This window comes from Lagopus muta, chromosome 1 (assembly GCF_023343835.1).
Source record: "Lagopus muta isolate bLagMut1 chromosome 1, bLagMut1 primary, whole genome shotgun sequence".
Taxonomy (NCBI): domain Eukaryota; kingdom Metazoa; phylum Chordata; class Aves; order Galliformes; family Phasianidae; genus Lagopus; species Lagopus muta.
Genome location: NC_064433.1, coordinates 170587731 through 170611809, shown reverse-complemented (window position 1 = coordinate 170611809; position 24079 = coordinate 170587731). Strand labels below are relative to the sequence as shown.

General features: G+C 44.3%; 1 protein-coding gene across 4 annotated transcripts in view; it reads right to left on the bottom strand.

Annotated features, from left to right (window-relative positions):
- SMAD9 (SMAD family member 9) overlaps positions 1 to 23137 on the bottom strand; it is a 45452-nt gene extending 22315 nt beyond the window's left edge. For 2 of the 4 annotated variants that reach the window (XM_048948638.1, XM_048948665.1), the window contains exons 1-4: positions 23053 to 23137; positions 13340 to 13435; positions 7925 to 8547; positions 1497 to 1754 (exon numbers count right to left, since the gene is read on the bottom strand). In XM_048948638.1, the coding sequence (XP_048804595.1) occupies positions 1497 to 1754; positions 7925 to 8336 (670 nt within the window). In that variant the 5' untranslated portion in view covers positions 8337 to 8547; positions 13340 to 13435; positions 23053 to 23137. Of the gene's footprint in view, positions 1 to 1496; positions 1755 to 7924; positions 8548 to 13339; positions 13436 to 14592; positions 14648 to 23052 lie in introns of those variants that run through there. The other 2 variants (XM_048948647.1, XM_048948656.1) reach the window with 2 other exon arrangements.
- Positions 23138 to 24079: the final 942 nt, after the last annotated feature.

Sequence of the window (24079 nt, the reverse complement as noted above, 5' to 3'; positions counted from 1 at the left end):
CCATATGCTTGCTTTATACACAATGCATCTTAGCAGTTTTAGACAAATACTTTAAGATGAAATGAATCTTGTTCTAGGAGTGCTTATTTTTCTCTACTGACTACAGAGCAGAGAACAAATAAACAATTGCATCAGATGTAGAAATTTGCATTGCTGACATCTGTTTGGTCTTATCAATCCCACTCAAGGTTCTTGATACAATCCTAGTTTGCTTTAGATAGTTGTTCAACCCTGATTGTTACACAGGCAAATTATGTTTATCAGCATTCCCTGTGCTGTGATATAATGAAGTTCCAGCTCAGCCACTTACATTTTAAGTAGCTTTGCAAGGTCCCAAGTTCAGTTAAGTTACACGAGTCAGAGTCATTACATACTTTGCAATGGTCCTGATTTACCTGTCAGGACCAGCTCCACTAAATCAAGCTTGGTTACAGAGAGGTGAAATAAAGAAATGGGAGAAGACAAACAAGTCCTACTGCTTGTGAATTTGGATGTTGCTAAGTATGATCTGAACTACAGATCTAGAGAAGAAATGAACAATTAATTGAATGTACAAGGAAGGGAAAATGTGTTGAAAGTATCCGGCTTAAAAGGAAGTTCAAATACTACAAATACCTTGTAAAACTAAACATCTTTCTTGTACTTAAAATCACAATACCATATAATTAAATGTATGAATTCAAATACTTTGTAATTGATATATTAAAACATTAATCTACAAGATTCTGACCTGAATTCATCCTTCTGAACAAGCTGAGTTCACTGAAACTATTTCAGAATGACAACAAAGTGCAGAAGTGAAACTGAACCATGCTTTGATATTAAAGCTAGCTCTCAGCTGTGTTGTATGATACCTTTTTGGTACATTCAAATTTTCAGTAATCAGAGCAGTACCAGGTAAGGAGTTCAAAACAAATGATCTGAATGACTTAACCCTGCTGAGTTTAGAACTGTGGAACAGATGAAACATGTTCCAAATTCATGGGAATTTGCCTATTGGCTTAACCAAGTTTTGGACCAAATTATTAAACATCTTAACTTCCTGAAGTTTATAGTCAATGGGATCATCGTGTATTAAAAAATATTTCTGTGTACCAATTTCCCCATTATATTCTGTCTCTCCCATGGAGTTTATAAAGGTCCCATCCTCACCACCTCTGTTAAAGCTGCCTAACTTAGGTGGGCAGCCCTGGGCAGAAGGTGTCTTGGCAAACCTAATTCTCTCCTGAACTTTTCCATTGTAGTAATCATGAAAGTTCATACACGCATTCTAGGAGTGGAATGGTTACACATCTTAGCTCCTTGATTTGCCATCAGAAGGACTGAGAGACAATACTAAGAGACAGTCCCAAGAAATGCCATTCCAAATCCATCCTGTCCAACATTCCAATTTATAGCTACAGCCTGGGGGGGAGCACAGAAAATTGGCTCGTGATCCCAGGCCCTAGCAAGAACTTTGACTGCCTCATTCAGAATTTCTGAAAGCTCATTCTTACCCGTGAGCTGATACGGACTTCCTGGTCCAGAAGAGCTTCCTGGTGAGTTGGGGTAGCTGATGCTGTTAGGTGACTGGGAGAACATGTGGCTGGGTGATGGTGGAAAAGGGGTACATGGAGGATGCTGGAAAGAATCAGGATAGGTGGCATTGTGAGGCATCAGTGGCTCACTGTGCAGAGAAGTATTTCGAAACTTGGCAAGAAGGCTGAGGTGAGGGTTAAACTCGCTGTGTCTTGGAACAAGTACAGGAGGTAGGACTGAAAATAAAAACAAGAACAGAAAAAATCTGTTCAGAATTGCACTCTTGAAAGTGTATCTCTTTGTCAGTAAAAAAGAGATATATTCCTTGCTACCTGTATCATTCTGTATATACAAGCCATTTAATAGCAACAAATCTGTCCAAAAACAAGAATCAAAACCTGATATTCGACCATTTTCCAAGATTTGCAGTTTCCACATTTGCATGTGCAAAATAAGGTGTCATTCCTAATGTAAGCAAGGTACCATAAAATTCACATGTACAGCATGTGCACAGTCTCCTTACACAAATGCAAATGGCATATTTCTCCTTCTCAAAATTATCTCTCTCTTCCTTCCTGAAATAATTACTGTATCAAGGGTTTGCTAAATATTATCATCAGATTTTTCCAAAATCAAAGCCAAGTTTAATAACAATTAACAGTGCTCAGCAATGCAATGCATTATTTTACCACCAGATTGGCAAACAGAAGCACAGACCAGAAGCTAAACACTGTATTTAAAAGGTTTTCAGGTACTTGAAAATGCTGCCAGCCAGACAGTGGGATCTTTAAAAGGAAATATAAATGGCAATTGAAATATCGCAGCAATATTAATCTAGTTCTTGCAATATAGTTGTTAGAAAAGATCTAGCACGAAGAGACAAATGTAAATGGTTGATAGTTAACACAAGAAAAATGCAAGAAAACTGAAATTCAAATTCATCCATGCAAAAACTGGTCTAATAGAAGAAATAATCTCTCCTCATCCAGCTTCTTCACTTACCTCTTTTACTGTCAGTGTTGTAACAGTATGACTGCTCTGAGAAACCCAAAGTTGACCCAAGTGGTTTTGAATTTTGAATTCTGACTTACCAAGAACAAGAGCACAAGTGGAGTCAAGGAACTTCAGCAAACAGGACTATCTGAGTTACCTATAAAGCTGTTGCCCTGAGACTGGAACACAAAGAGGTTTGCTAAATATTTCTGCATATGGGAGTTCAATTTTAGGCTTTGACTGGGTCCCCCTGTAGTTGATGAAGGGGAATAGCACCTACAAGGTTCAATTCATGTACCCCAAGAGTTCCCTTAGTCACTAGCTCACTTAGCACCTAATTGTCTTTGCTAAGCCCTTAAACGCAGGCATGGGAAATGAGTCCCCAAGATTCATTCGGGGGATTGCTAAGCCACAAAGGAAGATAAGGAGGCAATCTGCTTTATTGTGACAAGGATGAATTTTCCGAACAACTGGAACAATACAGTGGGCTTGTATTGATTGACCTGGTGTCTAGAGTTCCTTGGCCTAAAACCTAGCAGCAAGTAATCCTTCAGTCTCTCCTTACTAGCTTACAGAAACAAATAGCGACGTGCACTTTTAGCTATAAATGCTGACACAAATATATTGTTTGAACGTGTTTTAACAGATTGTTTAGGCCCAAAAGCTCAGTCAAGGTAAGGCTAATTCTTTTTAGGTAGGTTAGCTAGCACCTTTTAATTACAGTGAGCTCTCATTTATACAGTGTAATGAAAGAGTGGAATAATTGCTACAAAGCAAATAATACAGAAATAATGCAAAACGTGTGCATGAGAAGGAACGTGTTCCTTAGAGATCAGTGTACCACACTACTGGCTGAGCTGGGGCAGAGGAAACAGAAAGACCCATGCTAGTACCACCAACACGTGTCCAGCTCCTTGTGGCACCATGCTGCTGCAGGGCTAAGCCATGCTCCTGCCCCACCACTGGCACACACCATTTGGGAATCTGCCAGTCACCAATGAACTGCCACTATCTGCATGATGATGCTTTTTTGCCACCCTGTAATGCCCTTTGGTGAGAAAGCTATTTCTGCTTCTTTACTTCTCCCTAGTGTTTTGGAGGACTCATTCAGAAGGCATTGGCATCTCAGCCTGTTACCCCTTCATAGACATTGGAGAGAAAAAGACTCCTTCAGCATTCGGTTTTTTTGCTCTATACAGGAACAAGGCACCACCACCACTGCAGATGCGGTTTTGGTCAGCTAAATCCCTCCCAGCACATGATCCTGAAAGCAGCTCCAGGCTGTGAGCTGCTGTTTCTGGAGTTTCCCCTTGCTGCTCCATGGAACTGGGGTGATGCTTGCCAGGTTCACTGCTGCCTGGCCAGCTCTGACCAGTAGCTGTGGATAACTCTGGAGATCTCTTTGCACCCAGTAGTGGTGCTGAGTAATGCTGTGCAGGGCCGGGGACAGGTACCTCACTGCAGGCCCCACTACTGGGAAAGCAATTTAGTCCAGCCCTGTGAGAACTCAGCACGACTCCTCTTCTAAATGAAAGCTGAGAACTGAGATGTGTCAACAGCACTTGCCAGGGAGAGCCTCTGACTTGCCCTGAATGAGTCAGCAAGAGGAATTTTCTAGCCTTGCAAGGCCTTGAACTCATTCCCAGTTCTGACCAGGCTATTCTTTTAATTTCTACTCTGCTGCACAGTTTTTGCCACCTTGGTCAATCTTTCCACTGGCTGCCTAGAGAGCTAAAGCCTCTGTGGTGGTGACGAATACAGAGATTTCTTTCTTTGTGGCTGAAAAAATCCCCTAAGGGCTTGGTTCTTTTTCTTTTGGTAGCAGATGCTGTTCTCCAAGGCTCAACAATCTTGAAGGAACTATGACCAGAGGCATGAAACTGACTGACTGAGTACACCAGGTCTTCACAATTGACCTGCATTGTCACCGCTCTGTGGGATCTTTTCCTTTTACCTTCCATTCTCATTAAGGGCCAGGAGGGATCCTTTCTGTGTAACCCTAAATGCTGATCTTTGTTCAATTGAAGCCAAATATAGTCAGTGATGTACCAAATCCTGCCGCTGCCTTTCCTGCTCTGTTCTCTCCTGTTCTATTTAGCTGTAATTCTTGCCAGAAACTTCATTGTTTCCATGGTCACCGAGCTTGTGACTTCAGATGCTAGCAAGTAAACTACCTGCTTCATCCTTTAATTCCAGGTGCAACATCTCCATTGCTGTTTGTGACACATCAGCTCATCTTCGCAGAGTCTCCTGTCTTTAGAAGCCTACCCTCTGGTAAGATCCACCTGTTCTCCATGCCCATTCACAGATGTCAAACACGTGGCCAACAGTAAGATAATCAGGTGGTCTTCCAGTTGGGAAGATACCAGATCACAGTCCTACTCAGGCTTGTAAAGCAATTAGTCAAAATTTAATGTTCACTTAGGCTTCTGCTCCCCGCAGCAACACTGCATATTATAACATCCATATGTGAATGAAGTCATATAAAGTAATGAGATAAATGTTTAGGCAGTTTTTTTCTAGAACTGCGGATTCCCCTGAAAATCAAACATTTAGACTTCTGACAAGCTTTTTAATTGGGAAGCAGAGCCTATCCATTTTATCTATCTCCTTTATGCTAGATGACCTAACTCCTAGCTGTGCTGTGAAGTTGCACAAATAGAGGAAATAATTGTGGTTTGTTGTTTTACTGTTTTTTTTTTGTTTGTTTGTTGTTTTGTTTTATTTTTCTAAATGGCACTAGTTGCTCAGCAGACCTGCAAAGAGGAGCTCCACTGGGGACAGTAGTAGTAGTAACAAGGAATGCTACACACAATCCAGGCTGTGCTGGTTAGCACAGACTATGATGTGCCTGGCAAGCACGAAGACACAGGCTGCACTCCGATAACAGAGGCCTAGGAATCTGCCAAGTCACTGGAGAAAGGGCAAGTCCCTTCCATCTTTGACATAACTCACTCATGCTGAATAAAAGTTAATGGATATGGCCACAGAGTGGTTGATTCAGTGAGACAGATTAGAATAACGAAAGTTAGCCCCAAAAGGATGGACACATGTATGAAAAGCACACTGGCTTCTGGAGAGTAAAGAAATGCACTGCTGAATCACTTAACAGGTGGATTCTGTAACTCATGAGGATGAGGTTCAGAGAATCCTACATAACCCTAAGACTTCTGACAGCCTAGATATAGAAGATTTCCTGTAGCCAAAAGAAGACTTTTATTTGAACAGACTGGCAGCTGGATCAATTGCTCCCAACCTACTTTGTGGTGACCTCACTGCTACCATTTCCCCATCAAGCTCATACCTTCTCTTCCTTCATCCCTATCTCTTCACAGCACTGCTTTCTGACTGCAGCTCAGAGCTGCACTATTGCCACTTTCAGTGTTGCGAGTTATTTCTCCTACTGCTGCCCCAGCACATTTGAGTAGGTTGTGCTCCTTGCTGCTCCTCATCTTTAGCGGAGAAGTAAATCTCTTGGGAGGCTCAGAGTCTCATCTGTCCCTGAGAAAAGCGTGATAGGAGTGGAATACAAGAACAGCTCCCCGATCCTGTAGCAAACTGGAACAGCACAGCATGCATCTTTGCAGCTGTGCTCTTTGCCCTCCAAAACAAGGTGGTCATGTCCAAGTTGCCCAAAAGTGCCTTATGTGGATTGAGCCCTGCACCCTGGGAATTGCTAATATGTGATAGTCTGCACAAAATACCGCTGTGCCACGGAGCAAACAAGTATTTCAGCAATTTTCAGGCTGTAGCCTAGCCATGTTTCATTTACTAGTACAGACATAGCTAGCCTGCATTTAGCCGGTCAGGCTATATGATAGGGCCATATTCACAGCTGAAGTCAGAGCTTCATGATTGGAGGAAGTTCTGGAAGCCATTTAGCAGCTGCTGGTTAATGCAGTACTAGCGTTTGTAGAAGAGATCAAAAGACCAGAGTTTAAAACAGCCCTGTGCAGAGCTGTCAGCACTGAGGAGACTCCATTAGCTACACTACAGGTACAACAAAAGAAATGAGAAAGCACCAGAGACTACAGCCTTAACAGAGAAAGATACACAAAATGGGATATTTTATGAGCATCTTTTCTTAGATTCTTGGAGTTTATTTTAGAAAGTCAGAAGATCAGCTCTTTCCATTAAATACTGTTGACAACATGCACCACTCCCTGCAGCTGCAAAATTTTTAGCTCTGACAATGTTTACAGCAGTTCAGATGCAACTTCAAAATGACAGCTCTGCTGCTGTGGAAGGACTATCAGGAAGGGGAACAGCCCCATTTAACAAATGTTAACAAATGTCTTTCCCTTATTTCATCTGTGTGAAAAGAAACATCCCACAGTTCACTTATCTGATGCTAATGTCACCTCATAGTAAAGTTCATGCCAGACAAAGAGTAATCACAGAATAATAAGTATACACTTACCAACCATATCCATTAGTAAATTAAATTACCATGATTTTTGGCAGCAAAGAGAGAAAGGTTAGACATTAGAAATCACTTTGAACTGTAAAGATAGCAAAGCAATAGATTCACTTGCCTGGGGAGGTTGTGGAGCCTCTATCACATGGGATTTTTAGTGCTAATTAGGAAAACATCTGTCAGGAATGTACCTGGCAATTTGTTCTGTTTTGAGAGTAGGAGGAGAGAGGAACAAGATGACCACTTGAGATCACTGCCAGTCCTATAGAAGTCGACACTGAATACTACAATTCTCCAATAGCTGTTTCATTGACAAAAAGCCCAACTAAATGACCCTTCAGTAAGGTCATAAGTTTTCAATGCTGAACAAGTCTAGTCTACAGAGAATCATCAACTGAAAAATTCAAAGTTTTATGAGAAGTTGGGGGATTTATTTCATATAAACCACCCACTGAGATAATTAAATCCCACTGAATGCAGACCATCAAGCATTTTAACAAGAATCAGCTAACCCGGTTTCACATCCATAGCAACAGAAACCATCTTATTGCAACTCTGATCTTTACAGAGAAAGCTAGAGATACAGTTTTCCTGTGAATCAATGAGTTATTTTTGGCTTTCAGACTGTGGCATAAATCCAGCCAAGGTGATAAGACTAAGCCAGTGCCTAGCCTTCAAGCTCACAGACATACCCTTGACAGCAGCCTACAGGGGTAGGATTAGGGGGTGGCCAACAGCCATGTCCACAGAGAGGAGCCTTGCTTTCAGCACCCTGGACAAGATTCTTGGAGGTGCAATGGAGCAAGGGCCCCAGCCAGGATCCTTCTCTTCACAGCTGGTATCTGTGATGCTAGACAGGGAAAAAGCCAAGGTCCTTCACCATCAAACAGAGCCTACTTCTTCAGGTCTCAAAGAACTCATTAGAATGCATTAGGTACAGACCTGCCAGCACAAGAGCTAACAGAGATGTGAATCATTCAGAGATGATATAATTACCTGGAGTTTCCACCCGCCGGTAGTGGTAGGGGTTAATGCACACTTCTTTCTGTTTTGAGCCAAATGGGAACTCACAACATTCCAGTGGCTTCAATTCATGGTGAGACTGTAAATCAGGCCAGCGCCACACTCTGCAGTATATGACATGGGGGAGCCCCTTGCGGTGAGACACCTGCAGCCGCCCATCCAAGGAACGTGGGATTGTGACACATTTACTGGGCTGACCTGGGCAGCTTAGAGCCCTTTCCAGTTCTTCCATGGCACCTTTTTTCTTCTTTAATTTCTTCACCAAGGAATCAACAGCTTTTTCTGCCCACTTTTCCTCTTCATCTCCTTGTTTCCAGCCCAGCAGCCTTTTCACTGCAGGGCTGGTGAAGGAGAACAAGGAACTGATAGGGGTGCTGGAGTGCATAAGAAGCAGAGATTACACACCAGTGTCAGCAGAAGCACAAATCACTCTCCTGCCTTGTAAGGCCTGGACAGCGTTTTCGCAATATTGAGATGGATGTTTCCTTCAGAAAGAGGTTCTTCCAGACATAAGTTTCTGTAGCCTTAGGTGCTGGTTACAAGTAGTCCAAAAGGCTGGTCTCAGAACTCTCCAAACATCAAGAAGCTGCTGAAGCCTGGAATAACAACACAATGCATAGTTAAACTTCACACGCTCCTTTCATTGTTGCTTCAGTAAAATATGCTGAAAGATAAATGATTCAAAATGTGTATTCAGTTTTCAATGTTTTTCTGTTTGTTTCTTCTGCTGTTAATTTTGGGTCCAAGTCTCTCCTCCTTACTAGCCTCCATGCTTGTTTTAGACTTGAGCCTCAGCAAGCATTAAGTATCCAGTCACTTTCATTTGCACTTGGACTTAAGTGCAGTAGGCAAATTACTGCAGGGTTGGGATTACATTTAACGCAAAAGCTTTAAGCTTCAGCTCAAGCATCTTCTAAAAAATTAATTTGTAATAACAAATTGTATGGGAGTAATGAGTAGAATATTTTTCTGAATTCAACTTTCCCTCTGCCCCTCCAATCTCATTTTACTTGTCAAGAGTTGTACAATATTAACTGCAAAATTCTTTTTCAATTCAACAATTCCCATTTAGTGCCTTTGAAAGATCTATCACTATTCTCTAAGCTTATTTACATTGTCTCACATGCAAGAGAAAATCTTGTTTGCCCAGCCAGTTCATTTGGCTGCCTCCAACAACTCGAAGTTTTTTGGATGAAAATCACAGGCTTTTGGACACAGTTTGTGCTGGATGGATCCTGGGTTATTTCTGCTAGGAGTTGCTACATCTGACAGAGTCCAACAGAAAGAGTTTAATTCTTGAGGGTTTTTCTTTGTTTTTATTTTACTTTTTTCTTTCTTTCTTTCTTTTCTATTCTTTTTTTCCTTAATGTAGCTGGAGCCAGTCTAATTTTAGATGAAAATGATATATTTCCACTGACTAGAACTTTGAGGGAAAGCGTCCCTGTATGTCAAGCTATTTACTGCTTTAAATATACTTCATGGACCCCCTGCACATATCAAGTCCAAAGGGCTGTACAAAGCACTTAAAGCAGGAGATGAGGGCAGCTAAACTGGATGCCTCCACAGAAGCAGCGCCACAACTGCCTTTGTGGGAGGACTTGAGTCCTTCCCAGCCACTGAATAGACAGATATTGCTGGTGCTGGGAGCAGCAGAGCTTCACAATGTTATCCTGAAGTTTTTTTTTAAATGCACAGCTATTGGAAAAGTTCAAAGGGCACATGGGGACACAGAGTGCAAACACAGGCAGAACATGTTGAGACAGGATGCCAATCCCAAAGCCTGGTTCTTTGGCAGAGTCTGACACCCTCAGCACTGCACAACTCCGCAGCACACTCCACAGTTCAAGAAGCACTTGGACAACGCTCTCAGACATATGGTTTAATTTTTAGGTAGTCCTATATGGAGCCAGGAGTTGGACTCAAAGATCTTTGTGGATCCTTTCCAACTTGGGATGTTCTGAGATTCTGTACTGCAGGATATGCACACACGGCCTGAGGTACCAGGGCTGCCCAGGCAACCTGTTATGTTTGCTGTAGAGTAATGACTACAAAGGTGACTCTCTGACATGTCACAAGCCCAAGTAGCAGCTGCTATTCCATCTGGAGATTTATGCTCTATGCATCAGGGGACATGAGCTAACATGAAAACATGGACAGAGGGACTACCAAACTTGCAGGAAAAGCAGGCCCACCTTGCTTCATGCAGCCACCACATCACGGATGTGGTTTATGCAATTTCTATACTATTGTTCTATGTGCATGTCTGGCTGTCCTCAACTGTCAAGAGACACCCACAGCAACAATCACCATGCTTGCACCACTGAATAATCAATAATCGATTCCATGAGACCTCCCAAACTCAACCCAGCAAAGAGAAACTTCAGATTCTGGATTTCTTTTCCCCTCTGTGTTTGTAAACACACAATGACCTGGAGTATTTAACTGGAGAGTTGCTTATGCCTCTTAATCAAGTTTATTCCAAACATTTAGAGGGTACAAGTGAAAAATAAAAAAGTTCAGAATTATTTACTACAGGGAGATACCATTGATCTGCTAGTACTAGGGCTGCTTGAAAGTAATGCTTCCTATTTTATGATGTTGGCCCAGGATATCAGAGGTAAATGTTGGTGGTATGGCAGTAGAGGTTGAACCTTCCCATCAGTATCCCGTTACATTTTGTTGACGTGTGACAGATGGCAACTTAGGGGCAGTGTGAGAAAATGGTGTCTGATATGGGAGTGTGTATGAAGCAAAGGCGTCTCACAGAATTCCTCGATGTGGAAAAAATGGCACCCACTGACACTAGCAGAAGGTTTATAGAGCCCAAACAGCGGATGTGAGCACAATGAGGCAGTGGGTGGTGCGTTTCAGCAGTGGTTACAGTGACAGTGGGTCCCTCTACTGGTGCTGATTTTTACAAGCATGGCATGCTGGCTCTTGTTCATGGCTGGCAAAAATACACACCTAATGGTGGTGACTGTTGAAAAATAGTGTTTTGTCATTGAGAATTTGCTCTATCAAATAGCGTTATTGTGCTCTTTGAATCTACTGTAATTTCCATGGAAATATATAAAAGGCATTACTTTTGGAGCAACCTATGTAAAACATAGTAAGTCTAATGCCTTAGAGGGAGGAGGCTCGGCCCACAGAGCCCAGCACCTTCTATGTAGGCTGTACAGTTGCAGTGTCTGTCCCCTGCTGCCCCATCACAACCTGCTGGCTTCCACATGCCACTGCGCTGCTGTCATTACTTGGCTGCACCAAACCACATCCTCACGCGAGAAAATAAAACAATGCTGGGATGGCTGTGGATGGGCCCTGGAGGCAGCAGCAAGAGAAGACAGCCTGGGATGAAAGCCCACAGCACCAGCAGTGGTGTGGAAGTCTCTGCTCCAGGCTGACAGGGAAAATGGCTTCCAGCTCTTATCTGAGGGGGTCTCCGGGGCGTTAGTGTGTGTCAACAGCTGCCCCTGATAAGTTAATGCGACACTGCAATCATCAGATATGAAAACATACACGTCCACGTAAAAGTATTGTCCCAAGATTTTCTTTTCCATTTTGACCAAGGTTTTAAATAAACACATTAATCTCTTTCGGTCAAATTAAATAACTCAACAGTGACATCAGTATGAGTCTAAGCACTATTGTTGCTAGTGGGAGAGTCGCCAAGGGTATGTGTATAAAAGCAAAAGCAGTGCTTTGCAGACCATGTGATGTAGTCTCAGATAAGTATATTGCACAATTTCCTATCGTTCTCCCCCCAGTTTCTTCTGAAATCTTTTTTCTCCCCGAATCGAACTGACATTCAAAACATAAGTGGCATTAAAGATACTGAAATTTTCAAAAATAACATCATTATCAGAACAACCTAGTTTAATATTATTTCATTACATAATACTGTATATTATTCAGCAGACTAAGCCATGCACTGCTAGGTTTAGATACTCCATTATGAAATACCTAGGCAGCCACTCTGCTCCAGGGCTGTAAAGATAGAGATGTTAATCCACAATTTAATTTTAATGATCTCTTAGGAGAGTGGTTGTTTAAACTGTATGCCTCTTGTACCAGGCAACTTGCCCATCAGACTGGAAACTTCCAATGCTGAAATGTTTTAAAACTGTTTGACATATTTGCTGGACTGATGACCAGTCTTGTTTCTTGATGCTCTGGACTTGAAAACAGAGGAAAGCTTCACAGTTTTGACCTATATCCCCAGCATTCACATAAAGCCCTGGGCCATACCATGATGGTTGCTTGTATTTCCTTTGGTGACTAAACAAGGCACGATTGTGAGGATGAGTTACACATCCTTTAGGGAACCTCATTAACACAATTCCTTCTTCTGGGGCAACATGGAAAGCTTTGTCTATCTGTCTGGTAAGTGACAGTGAAGACCAAACATGGTCAATCTTCCATGCTTTCTTTATTCCATTATCAAGCTCAGCCTAAGTTATGAAACTTATATAACTTAAGTTATGAAACTGTGCTTTATGGAAGAGACAGAAGACATACATCATGTGAACATGGACCCACCCTTCTGTTTCTGTGGTCTAAAGGAACAGGAAAAGATGGGATTGGAAACATCTTAGCCTAGTTCATGTGTTCTGTTCTCCCTGCACAGGTGCCTACCTTTACCATGTCTATGCTAATAGATTAAACAGTGCTGGGGAACATTTCTAAGCATGAAAAATTGATTATGAATAGTGTAAACTGTTACCACAGTAACGGAAACGGCTTTGATCTGTGCCAATACCAATCTCTCTAATGTTTCTTGTACATGATTAAGGAGTTAGAAGGGTCCAGTAATCACTCCAAGTATGAAGTCTGCAGAGAGTGACCTGGTTTAGGAGGGTGACTCAACTACTGCACGGAAGCAAGCATCTCCATCCCAGTTGGGCTCAAGGCCAAGAACAGTATTAGGCATGTTTGATTTACTAGTTTGGAGGCAGCCCTGGGGTAGAATTCACTTGGCCACATATACATGTCCAAATTGTTGACACTCATATCTGACCTACTCACCCCGAAATACCTAAATAAGAAGCAGAAAAAGGTGTGTGTACATGGCGTGATGCACTCCACCTCACTGTCACCTTAGAAATAATCAGCAAAATCAGGCAATTCAAACAATGGGTGTTGAGTGAGATGAGTCTCACTGCAGATTTGAATGACTGCTATGGACAGAGAGCAGAAGGGACTGGAATTCTTCCTCCTATTCCTAAGCCTGTTTTTCACCTGCAAGAGTAGAACTTGCTTTTAGGCCCTCAGGTCAATAGGAGAAACATGTTCCTCTACAGTAACTTCCACTGTACTGCTGAAAAGCCTGATATATCATAGTCAGAGAAAAGCAGAAGAAACACTGTTATCATGTGCTTGCTGTTAGCTGACCTGAGTGAAGGCCTGCTGAAGTCAGTAGGAAGGGTTCCAGAGCTCATGGAAATTGAACATGTCCTCCTCTGTATCTCACACGGCAATATGCTGACACTGTGGAAAGATTTGGAGAAATTTAGGTTTGGCTTAATCTGTAAAGGACTTGCTGTGTTGGAGAAGCTTTGCATCATCCCCCAGCAAAACATCTGTGCAGGCCACTGTGTTGCTGAAGTTTCCCGCTAATCCAATTTCAGTGGAATTGTATCAGTCCTCATTAAATTCCAACTCTAAGCTGCATGCAGAAGCCTAAAAGAAAAACTGCTGAAATGCTGGTGAAAACAGGCTTATAACACTACCACATAAAAGCACGGTGCCTAATCATCCTCAGAAGACTAGCTGTGCATGGGTATGTATGCAGATGTGTGTATGCATCTGGTCTCAGCATAAAACTCCAAGAGTCTGCCCAGCCTCGGCTAACTAAGCCATGAAAGGCACGGCTATCAGTCTCGAAAATGGCTGACATCATCAGTCTCGGTGTCATTGCAGCAGCTAAGTAAGGCCACAGAGAGAGATTTCTCAGAGGGTCGTCTAGACATAAGCTGTGCAGTTCTTAGAGATTGCACGCAGCTGGAAAATGGAAGAGTGGGACAATTATAGCTGGAAGTCTACAGCTCTGTGACTAAACCACAACAGAATTGGAAGGGAGAAAATTATTTTAGTCAAACTATGTTAAAAGGGAATGTTACAAACACACATGATTAGTTATTTTTACCTAGCATTGATTTAGTTATTGCTTCCTGCTACAAAAGAGAAAAGCCTGTGGGTTTTCTCAGAGCTGATAGTGCTGCAATAGAGATCTGATAGCAGTCAGCATACACTGAGGGCTCAGGGTGGCAAAGATCTTCCTTTGTCACATCATCATTGTTGTTTGCTGCATGGAACTCCCACACCTCGGCAGGGGGAAGGGTTTTTTAAATAAATAAATAAAAGATTGTTTACAAATTCTTCAGGTCCCAAATGAGCGAAGAACTTCCCTGACCTTACCCTGGGTGTGCTCCCACACCCTGAAGCACAAATCCTGCACCAGCACAGGCTTTTGCAAGCACAGATGTTCAGTGCAGGGCAGAGAGGTTTTTACCCATGTGTTTACTTCTGAAGAGTGTCATGGGAATGCATATATGAGCTACACACACACACACACACACATTTTCTGCTGCTCCTGTAAGCTCAGTAACAGCTGCCCCATGTTACTCTTCATGCATGCAAATCACCTTCAGAAGACTCCTGTTCATTTGTGACACCCGTGGTTCAGTCTGGGATCCTCCAGGGTTCTTCTTGTGATAGGGACCAGCAAGACAAGGTTGTTGTTATGAACCCATCCAAAACCACTGTCTTTTGCACCCAACAAAAAATAGTGAATGAATTATTCATCACATTGTTACCAAGCTCTTCCACAACCACAGAACCTGACACCCAGGGTTTTAATTAAATGGGATGTAAAGGAGGTGGGTTTTTTTTTTGTTTTTTTAATTAAGAAACTAAATTTCTTCCTGGTTTGACCCTGGAGTGCTCCACTGAAAACAGCTGTGATGATATGAGGTAAAGTACTTGAGACTCAAATTTGTCCATGTTTCACACAGCCCTGGCAATATCTCATTGTTTATTCCTATAAGCTTAAATGAATAATGCAAACTTCTGAAACTTATTTTCTTGTTTATTTCAATTTGTTCTGAAGGTTTTTCTACACTGAATTTTAAGTGAAGCCATTGATACTAAAGAGCAAATCCCACAGCACTTTGTGCCTCTCTGGCCACTCCTCTGCACTGTGGAGACTTCAATGCATTTGCTGCTTCCAGGTTAAAATGAAGACAAATGATGACAAATGATGCCAGTGTCTAAACATCTGTGACTTCCAAATAATCTTACTGAGCTTGTGGAACCTCTCAAATATTACCTCAGCTACTAGGCATAGTCCAGCTTCTCTGGTCAGGAATAACACATTCATTTGCTATAAGGAGGGACACATTCTGGCATGTAAACCACGCGACTTAACACAGTTACATAAATTTCCATAAGCCAAGCACTTGAGGCTGTGTTTAAGAGGCACAGATTCAGTCACAACAGAAAAGTGAATACCCTGCTCACTTCTGGTATGTCCGTGATGCCCTGGGAAGGGATGAGCTAATTCCTGCAGTGGGACCACTCTGAACATGCACATCTACAAGACACAGTACATCTGCAGACTGAATACTGAATGACTTCATCTTTTGAGTACCAGAAGCAGCAAAACTGTGTGAGACAGGAAGAAGGGAGGGTCACGGACATGGCAGGAGTATGCAAATGTGCAAAATGTGCAAGCAGGATAGCAGCAATCTATCTTTCATGTGAAGAGACAAGGAAAGTAGCTAACAGTAAAGAACTAAGTGTTGGGATCTGCTGTTGGAGGTCTGAGAGAGCAATTACAGTATCAGAGCACATTAGAGGAAAGCAACGCTGGAGGACACCTGGCCCAAACCCAGCTCCAGGAGGGACATCCAGAGCACAGTGCTCAGGACCGTGTCCAGGTGGCTTTTGAAGCAAGGAGGGGACTCCAGAGCCTCCCAGACTTACACAGTTTTCTTGAAGAATAACTGTGCTGGCCTTAAGGAGGAAGAATTGACTAGAAAGCCTCCTGAAAATCCTTCTGGCCCTCTGTTGTGATCAAGCCAAAGAGCTTCTCTTTTCAGGTGCAGCACTATGCTAACATGGTTGCACTGTTTCAAGCCCTGGGCAAACTCAGGTAGTGCTCCTGCGTCCCACTGCTCAGGATAAACATGCTCACCAAAAACACAGGACTAGAAATTCACACTAATTTGTGCCTTTGAAAACCTCCCACAATATTTGAAAGCACCACACGAAATTACCATAACCAAGATCTGTGCAAAAATATGAAACTGGACCAACTTATCACTACGATCTCTCTTTGACCGGGTTTCCTTCCTCAGTATTAAATTTTAAAGGAAACCAGCGACTGCCATGTTTATATAGAGTTGACCAAAGTATATTCTCTGGCTGGGCCACAGTGAAGTCTCTGAGATGTAACCCCAGAGGATACACCCTCTCCTCTACCTCACGCCCTGCTCCCCCAAGGCAGGAAGAAGACCAATTCCCCTTATCCCTTCCCGTGGCCTGGCTTCCTCCAACCAGCAGCCCTGACAAAGTGCTCATCTCTCAACTGCCTTCCACCTTCCTGAGATAAGAGGCTAAGGAGTATGCATGCCATGGGGAAGTTTTGATGAGGTATTCATGGGGAGAAGGCAGGAGAGAGTGGGGTATGACGGTGAGGTGCATCAACCTGCCTTGGAGAGCTAACATGCCTTCTTGTGGCTCTGGTTCTCCCCATTTCATAGACAGCCTGTCCTGCATTCTTCACATACTCACCATTCCCAGAGAAACTGTAGCAAAGCCCATCGGTGTTTCTAAAAATGGAACAGTTGGAAATACGCAAAAAATAGAGTTCCTGCTTTTAAAATAAACGCTGACTCGTCTCTAATACAAAGCATGCAGCCAAGTGCCTCCAGAACAAACACTTCACAAAGGAAGAAGGGGACTAGAAAAGAATTTCAGCTTCATTGCTGGCCTGAAGTTTATATCCACACTAATCAGATACTGTAATCTTGTTATCAATCACTGGTGTTCTTGGAGCAATTCCCAAATACCCATTTTAGGAAAAGGATTTGCTTAGTTAGATATTAAGAATGTTTTGAATAAGGATACTTCTAAAGAACAGTTGCTCCACCTAGGATCTGATGCTCAAGGCTGGTGAGGAGGCTACCCTGGAAATAACTTAAGTTGGTGGAAAGGAATATGCTTTTTGAGTTCAAGATGTACATTTACAGCACATACATGCAAAATGCATAAGGCAAATCATGTAGCATGTCCCATCTGCCTAGCAGGAGATGTGGGCCCAGCTCTGCGGCACTCAGCACAGTCCCCGATAGCTTCATTCCCTGCTGGGATGCACAGAAATGAAGGGAGGTTGGCTCCCTTAGGCAGATCTGCAAGGTTTAATCCTGACACCAGGATCCATATCTTGTGCATTGAGATCTGCTGCATAGTTGCATCGTGTATCTCAAGTCATAGAACCAAAGGCAACCTGTGATGCTGAGAGTTAGCTGGGTACAAGAACAAGTTAGCCTGGCCAACAAGAACCCCATGTGACAGAGTAGCTCCAGCCACAGGCCTGGCTGCAGCTCAGCACGTAGGCTTCACACCTGACACCTAAGGCCCCAGACAGACATCAGGGAGGCCTGCCTGAAGGGCTGCTTACTCCATTACGGAGTTAATGCAGCAGACATCTTTGGCAGATTTAGTATCACTGAATGCAATACACAGCTTGGCGAGTGAAATATAGATCAATAGGTCACACAGACTGTCAATAAAACACTCAAAAGGGAAAACTTCCAGAAGTGTTTCCCACTTGGACTGACAGCAGGCCTAGAGACAGACCCTTCCTCCCTATGGGCAAATCCCTATAGGAGGATAAGTTTCACGCACAAAACTTTCTATATATCTCATGTTAGCAGTTTTCCGTGGAATCTCATTAGCATTTCATTGTGTTCAAGTCATATTGCATTCAAAACTGTTTTTCCTAAAAGGCTTTCATTGCACATTGCTGTGGGAAATTGTTAGTAAAATAAGATTGACATAAAGGCTCTCCTGCACCAAAAGCCTCAGCCGTCTGTGCTAACCGAGCCCTCAGTGGCTTGTGAAACCCTGTGAGGAGTAAGGAAGGGAGCATTCACAGGGTTTACATTCTGGAAATCTGCAAAAAAGGACTGTGGAGGACAGGTAGGACTGATATCACGGGTTTTATCTATGTAGAGATCTGATTGAGCAGAGGGATCTGCCTTGGACAAGCAGCCAATGGTCCCAAGCATTTCCATGAAGAATATCTGGATACACTTGGACTCTACGGAAGCTATTTCACAACAATATGACTAAGAGCAAAAGGAGCAAGAACTTGTCTATCTAGTTCCCTCCTGTGGGGTGTAAAGGAGGAGACAGCTGGCTGTTCCCAGTGACTTCAGCTGAAGATGTGGGTGCTCTGCAGCTCTGCAAACCAGAACACTTGCTTATGAGATTAAACAGCCTTCATATGTCTACATTTGAACCCGGGAGCATAAAATGAGGGCTGAATTCTGTTTAACATTCAAGATGGCAAGCCATGGTTACAGCCATCTTCAGAAAATGCAGGATACCAAACAAAAGGCAGAAAGAGGTCACTGAGTCTTTAAAAGGAAACACATCTCTCCTGCACATCTGCAGATGCAGGGAACATCTCATCTCTCCAGCTCCATTTCTCCCTTTCCTCTCCCCTCCTACAGCTCAGTTCTGCCTAAGTCTCATGCAGGTTCCCACCAAGAAGCCAATGACCCAGCAGAAATCTTGCAGGACATAAAGCAAAGCAGCCAAAGGAGCTGCAGGTCATGCCTCACACCAGAATGAATTTCAGTTCTCTACTCTAGATGTCCCTGTGGAAGCCTTGTGCCCTCCATGAAGTAATCCAAGATCTCTTGATTAAAGAGATAAATTAGCTACCCTGAGTAGTATGGGTGATATGCTGCAGGGTAAGAAACTGCATGCTGGCAACTGGGCACATCCACAGCAATTGGATGAAGACAAGTAGGTTTGGATAAGCCAGGCCAGCAAGCAACCACAAGGGAATCTTAAAATCTGTGTGAAATCCTTGTGCCTTTGGTCCCTTCTGAGCCTACCGGGCAGTTGTGTTGGATCACGCCCTGCCACAAGCCTCTGGGTAAGTGATTTTCCCTCAGGTTTCTGCATCTATCAAATAGGTATCCTGACAATGACTGCTTTGTAAAAGCTCTTCCATATCTCCTGATGAGAAACGCTACACAAGAATGCTTAAAAAATGATTTTTCACTACGGAAAGGCATAGCAAGAGAACGTTAAGTGATTAAGCATTGTTTAAATGTACTGACCTCAGTAACACAGTTATTTGCATTATAAAGTATTCTTAATTACACGGAGCTTTGCTGTTAGCAAACACCACTTTATGGAAAGGTCCCACCACCAACAGCTCGCTGCCTCGTGTTCTCACAGCACAGCTGCCTGACCAAGTACAATACAAGGCAGAACAAACACAGAGAAACAGTTATCAAGCAGTGACAAATCTTACTCCTTTTGTAGCCAGGTAATGAGGGTGAAAGGAAGCCTGAAGCAGAACAAACTGGAATGACCCAAGGGTCTGCTAATTTTCTTCCCTTCTCCTCTCTGTCTTTCAGTGAACCACAAGACTGAGGCCAATGGATCTGGAAAACACTGGAAGCAGGGAAAATTTTCATGGTCTAAACAAAGACCAGGAGTATATAAAGACTCAGTAAGATAGGTCAGCATGGAGACGTTCCAGAATGGAAAGCAGAAGATAGAGGATTTTGGCAGGATTTTTCACTGACTGTGAACGTAGGTGGAAGGAGAGCTTGTTGGGAAACGGGAGGTTGCAGTATCAAGCTGGATGGTTGCCAAAGTGTGGACTAATGCTTTGGCAGCTGCAAACAAAAGGAAGAAGGAATGTAAGAAGCCATGCAAAGAAAAAAATGTCAAAAGACATCTGGGAGTACCGGCTTGTAAGGAAACAGAGAAGTCAAAAGATGATGCTGAGTTTGTCAGAGGGGAGGACGGTGGTGCTCCTGACAATGAAGAAGAGAGGGAGGAAAACAAGTACTAGAGAGCAGGATGCAAGAAAGATAAGGCATTTCTCTTCCCAGTGAGAAACTCACCTGCATCCTCATGCTGTCACAATTTAAAAAAAAATAATAATAAAAAAATTATAATTTTGTTTTTCTTTCTGTTTTGTTTTGTCTATTTACATAGAGGCAACCATGTCAACTGGGAAACTGTCTCCATTTCCACTGTGTCCTTGTCGTGTCCGTGTCCAGAGGAGCTGAACTTCAAAGAAAAACTGCTCAACTTGCTTAAGATGCTGCAATAGCTCTTTCAGAAACCTGCTGTTGGTCCTGTGGAACAACCCATCTAAAAATCACAGGTATCTTCACTAAAACCTGAGAAAGTTGCACCTGTTTTGTTTTAAATGCATACATCTGTTTGTCAGGATCTTGGACTGGGCTCTGATCCCACAGTCTATTAGATCTAACTCATCTGCAAAAGCACAGCGTGGTTTTCAGCTACTATAATAAATACGCAGAGCCCTAGACTCTTTAATTCAACTCTTCATCTGTAAAATTCCCATGCTATTATCATTCAAATATTATAAAAGAATGTAAGATGGGAAATAATTGGGGATATTTTTGAAAAATTAATTTTATTACACTGTATTTAGTCTAATGTTTCTTAGAACAAATGTTCTCAAAGACAGTAATAGGAAAGCAATGATTCTCTCAAATTGTCACTGCTATTACTATCTTTTGCTGTTAATGTTCAATAACACTAATGATTCCTTATACCAGCCTGCAGCAGGAAACCAGGCAGCCTACCATAACAACCTTCTGTACGTTTTTGCTGTGCTGTTTTCAGTTAAAATATTTATGATATTTTTAATTATTTCTTCCTCATCCATGTCATTATTATTTGCAACAGGCATACTGCAGAGCAAATGGAATCTACGTACACTTTCACTATATTTTCACCACAAATGACCCAGAGTGTATGTATTTTCTTCCCTTTTGGCTCCCCTTATTCTGTCAAGTTTCTCTGAGGCAGGGTGCCCCATAGAGCTGATGCTGGAATTACTGTTAGCAAGTGAGCACCAGCGATAAACACTAACTGGTGTTTTGGTTAGAGGTCACTTGTAATTAGTAGTCATTGTCCTTTGAATTTAACAATGGAAAAATAAAACTTTATCGAGACAGATTAGTCAGGCCATCAGAATTACAGCACTTGAGCATTCAGCAGAGAGGATTACATGACACCCTATCTGCCGAGCCGATAACAGGAGATAGCTGAGGATTCAAGCTCGAGATGCACAAAGTCAGTAAAAGAATAAAAGGGGAAAAAGGAGGATTAACTGTCCAGATGTTATGTGATACGCTACGCCAACATTTCTGTGGTCCTATTTTAGTGGGCTGGGCCTTGCCTTGTCCCCAGTGAAGGCAGATGGGGAACCACCACCAGTTTGTGTGCAGAAGCTCTGAGTGCCTCGCCTCCACCTTCCGTAGGTATGCGGCATACGTGTATGTGCTCTCAACCTGGGACAAGTGCATTGATAAAATACTAATGCTTAACAGCTCTTCAAAGTTGTACAGTTGAGAGCTTAGAGTAAACCTCTGTCTGTGTTCAGTTTAGTTCTGTATGTAAATAAAAGCATCCATCCCCAACTCCTATGAAAACAGAAATCCTGATCAAGTTGGGGTGCATGATAAAATACAAGTGACCCTTATTTGTTTTTGCAGTTTTTGCTTATCGCTTGTATGCCTGTAACAGAGTGAAGAAGAAAACATCTGTAACTCCATCACAAAGGGCAGACAGGAATAGAAATCACTGCAGAACTCAGAATGTAGAACAGTGTGCTTCTTGAAACGAGTCATTTTAAGAATACTTTGTGGCACACTTCTTCTAGCTACTATGTCAAAGTAACTCAGCATGAAAAATAAATGAAATAAAAATTACACACGAAGCCTCCGCTCTAAAGTACAGCAGGAAGCAAACGCAAACCAGGCAGACGTGGGCACATAGCAAATCTGGACAACAGGAGCTGTCTGGCTCGATGACGTTTGGGTGAGCGATGACATTCATCCTCCCATGGCCGAGGGGAAGAGTTTTGTGGTGTTTTCTTATGCTTACGCTCTGGGAGCCGAGGAGGGCATTGCCACCCATACAGACGCACATCTCTGCACACGGGAGATGCAAAGCACCAAAACTCGTGCTCTCTGCAGTGTCCTTCCCCAGCAGCCACAAATTTGAACCCGTTCCAGAGACGTGCACATCACTTCCTACTGCTGCCAAGGCAGAGCTCATTCACCAAAGAGTTGGCCATTCTGAGCTGCGCTTTTTCTTTTCTTTTTTCACTAATCTGTAAAATGCCAGCAATTAACAGCGCGCGTGTGTTTGTGCTCACGCATGTGTGTGTCATTTATTTTTATTCCCACTGACGTGCCTCCGCGAGCGACCCCGGCCACGCTCAAATTAATTCACCCATAAAATCCAAGTGGGCAAACACAAAGTTACCACCACACGATATCGGAATTGATACAAACGGGCCCAACCGTGGACCCCCGCGGCTCGGGCTGTGCCGTTACGGGGTTTGGTTCTGAAGGATCCCGCGGCTGCAGCTGGAGCACAAACCCAAATCCCCGAATTTCTGCTCCGTTCTATTCGGGAGCGCGTCCGGCGGCGGGATTTCTCGAACAGAAAATAACCTCTGCAAGTGAAAAACCATCTCCGAACGTGTCATGTGGGTTTTGTTTTCCTTAAGGAAAGCAGCCCTCTCAGCGGGAATGCATGTCAGCCTCCAGCCATCCACAACAACGCTCTTTTTCCCCGCGCTCCTCCTTTTCGCTCGCAGCCCTGGCGTCGCCGCGTCTCCCGCGCCTCGGCCCCCTCCCGCCGAGGGGCACCGTCCCGGGGGATGCCGCCCGCCCGCGGGATGCCGCCCGCACCGCCTGCCCCAGGTGCGCCGCCCGCCCCCGGCGCGAACTTTCGGAACCGTCCTCCTCGCGCCCCCCGCCGCACGGCGCTCCGTCCCGGGACGCGGCCGGGAGCCCGGCTCTTACCTGCCACCGGCACGGGCTGGGGTCTCGGCGCGCCGCGGGCGAGAGCGGGGCTGCAGCTGCGCGGCGGCGGCGGCGGTGGGGCCAGGGCGCAGCGCGGCAGCGGCAGCAGCAGCCCCGGCCGGCGTCAGTCAGGCGGGAGCCGCCAGCCTGTATTAGTGCGCCGGGCTGGAGCGCGGCCAGCAGCGCCGCTGCCGCCGGCCCGCCCCTGCGCTCCCCCCGCCGCCCGCCCCGCGCACACTCACACACACACACACACACACACACACCGCACGCAGTTACGCGCTCGCACACACAGTGACACGCTCGCAGAGTTCACCCTCCGCACCCCCGCTCCTCACGGCTCGCCCCGCGCTCGCTCTCCGTCGCCCCGCGCCGCTCGCACCCATCCCGGTCCCCGGGCGCCGCCATTTCCCGCCCCGCCGCTCTGGGGGCAGAGGCCGGGCCCGGGCTCCCCGAGAGGGCGAGGGGAACCGCAGAGCCCTCCCTTCCCGCCTGTCCCTCCGGGCTGTGCCTCCGCAGCCAGAGGCCCCGCACAAATGGCTCGGAGCATCGCAGTGTGGCTGTGGGGGGACGCTGGGACAGTGCCCTGTGAGAGAGCTGGGCACCAGCGGCGGGCTGGGGTCCAGCTGCACCTCCCCGGGCCGTGCTGCACGGGGCCACCAGCTCTCTCAGGCTCCTCTGACTGAACACCACACCAGGGACGGTGTCCTACAGCAGTCCTCTTCGTCCCACTGTCTCACCAGTGCTTGTGGTCGTGGGATTCAGATGCTAGGGTCTCACCAGCCAAGCAGGCAGTGCCTGGAATTTGCTGCCCGATGGTTTTGTGAGCCTGTCTCGTAGAACTTCCATTTACCTCCTAACAGTAACATAAATTATGTTATAAACTGGGTTGTAATACTGGCATAGGGTTGTGAATGGTCCCATTGGTTCGTGGGACTGCCCAGAGAACAGCAAACTGTTGTTAGGTGTTCTGCCTTAGATATTACCTATTAAACCCTCGAATTACGTATGAGAAACCATTTCTAAC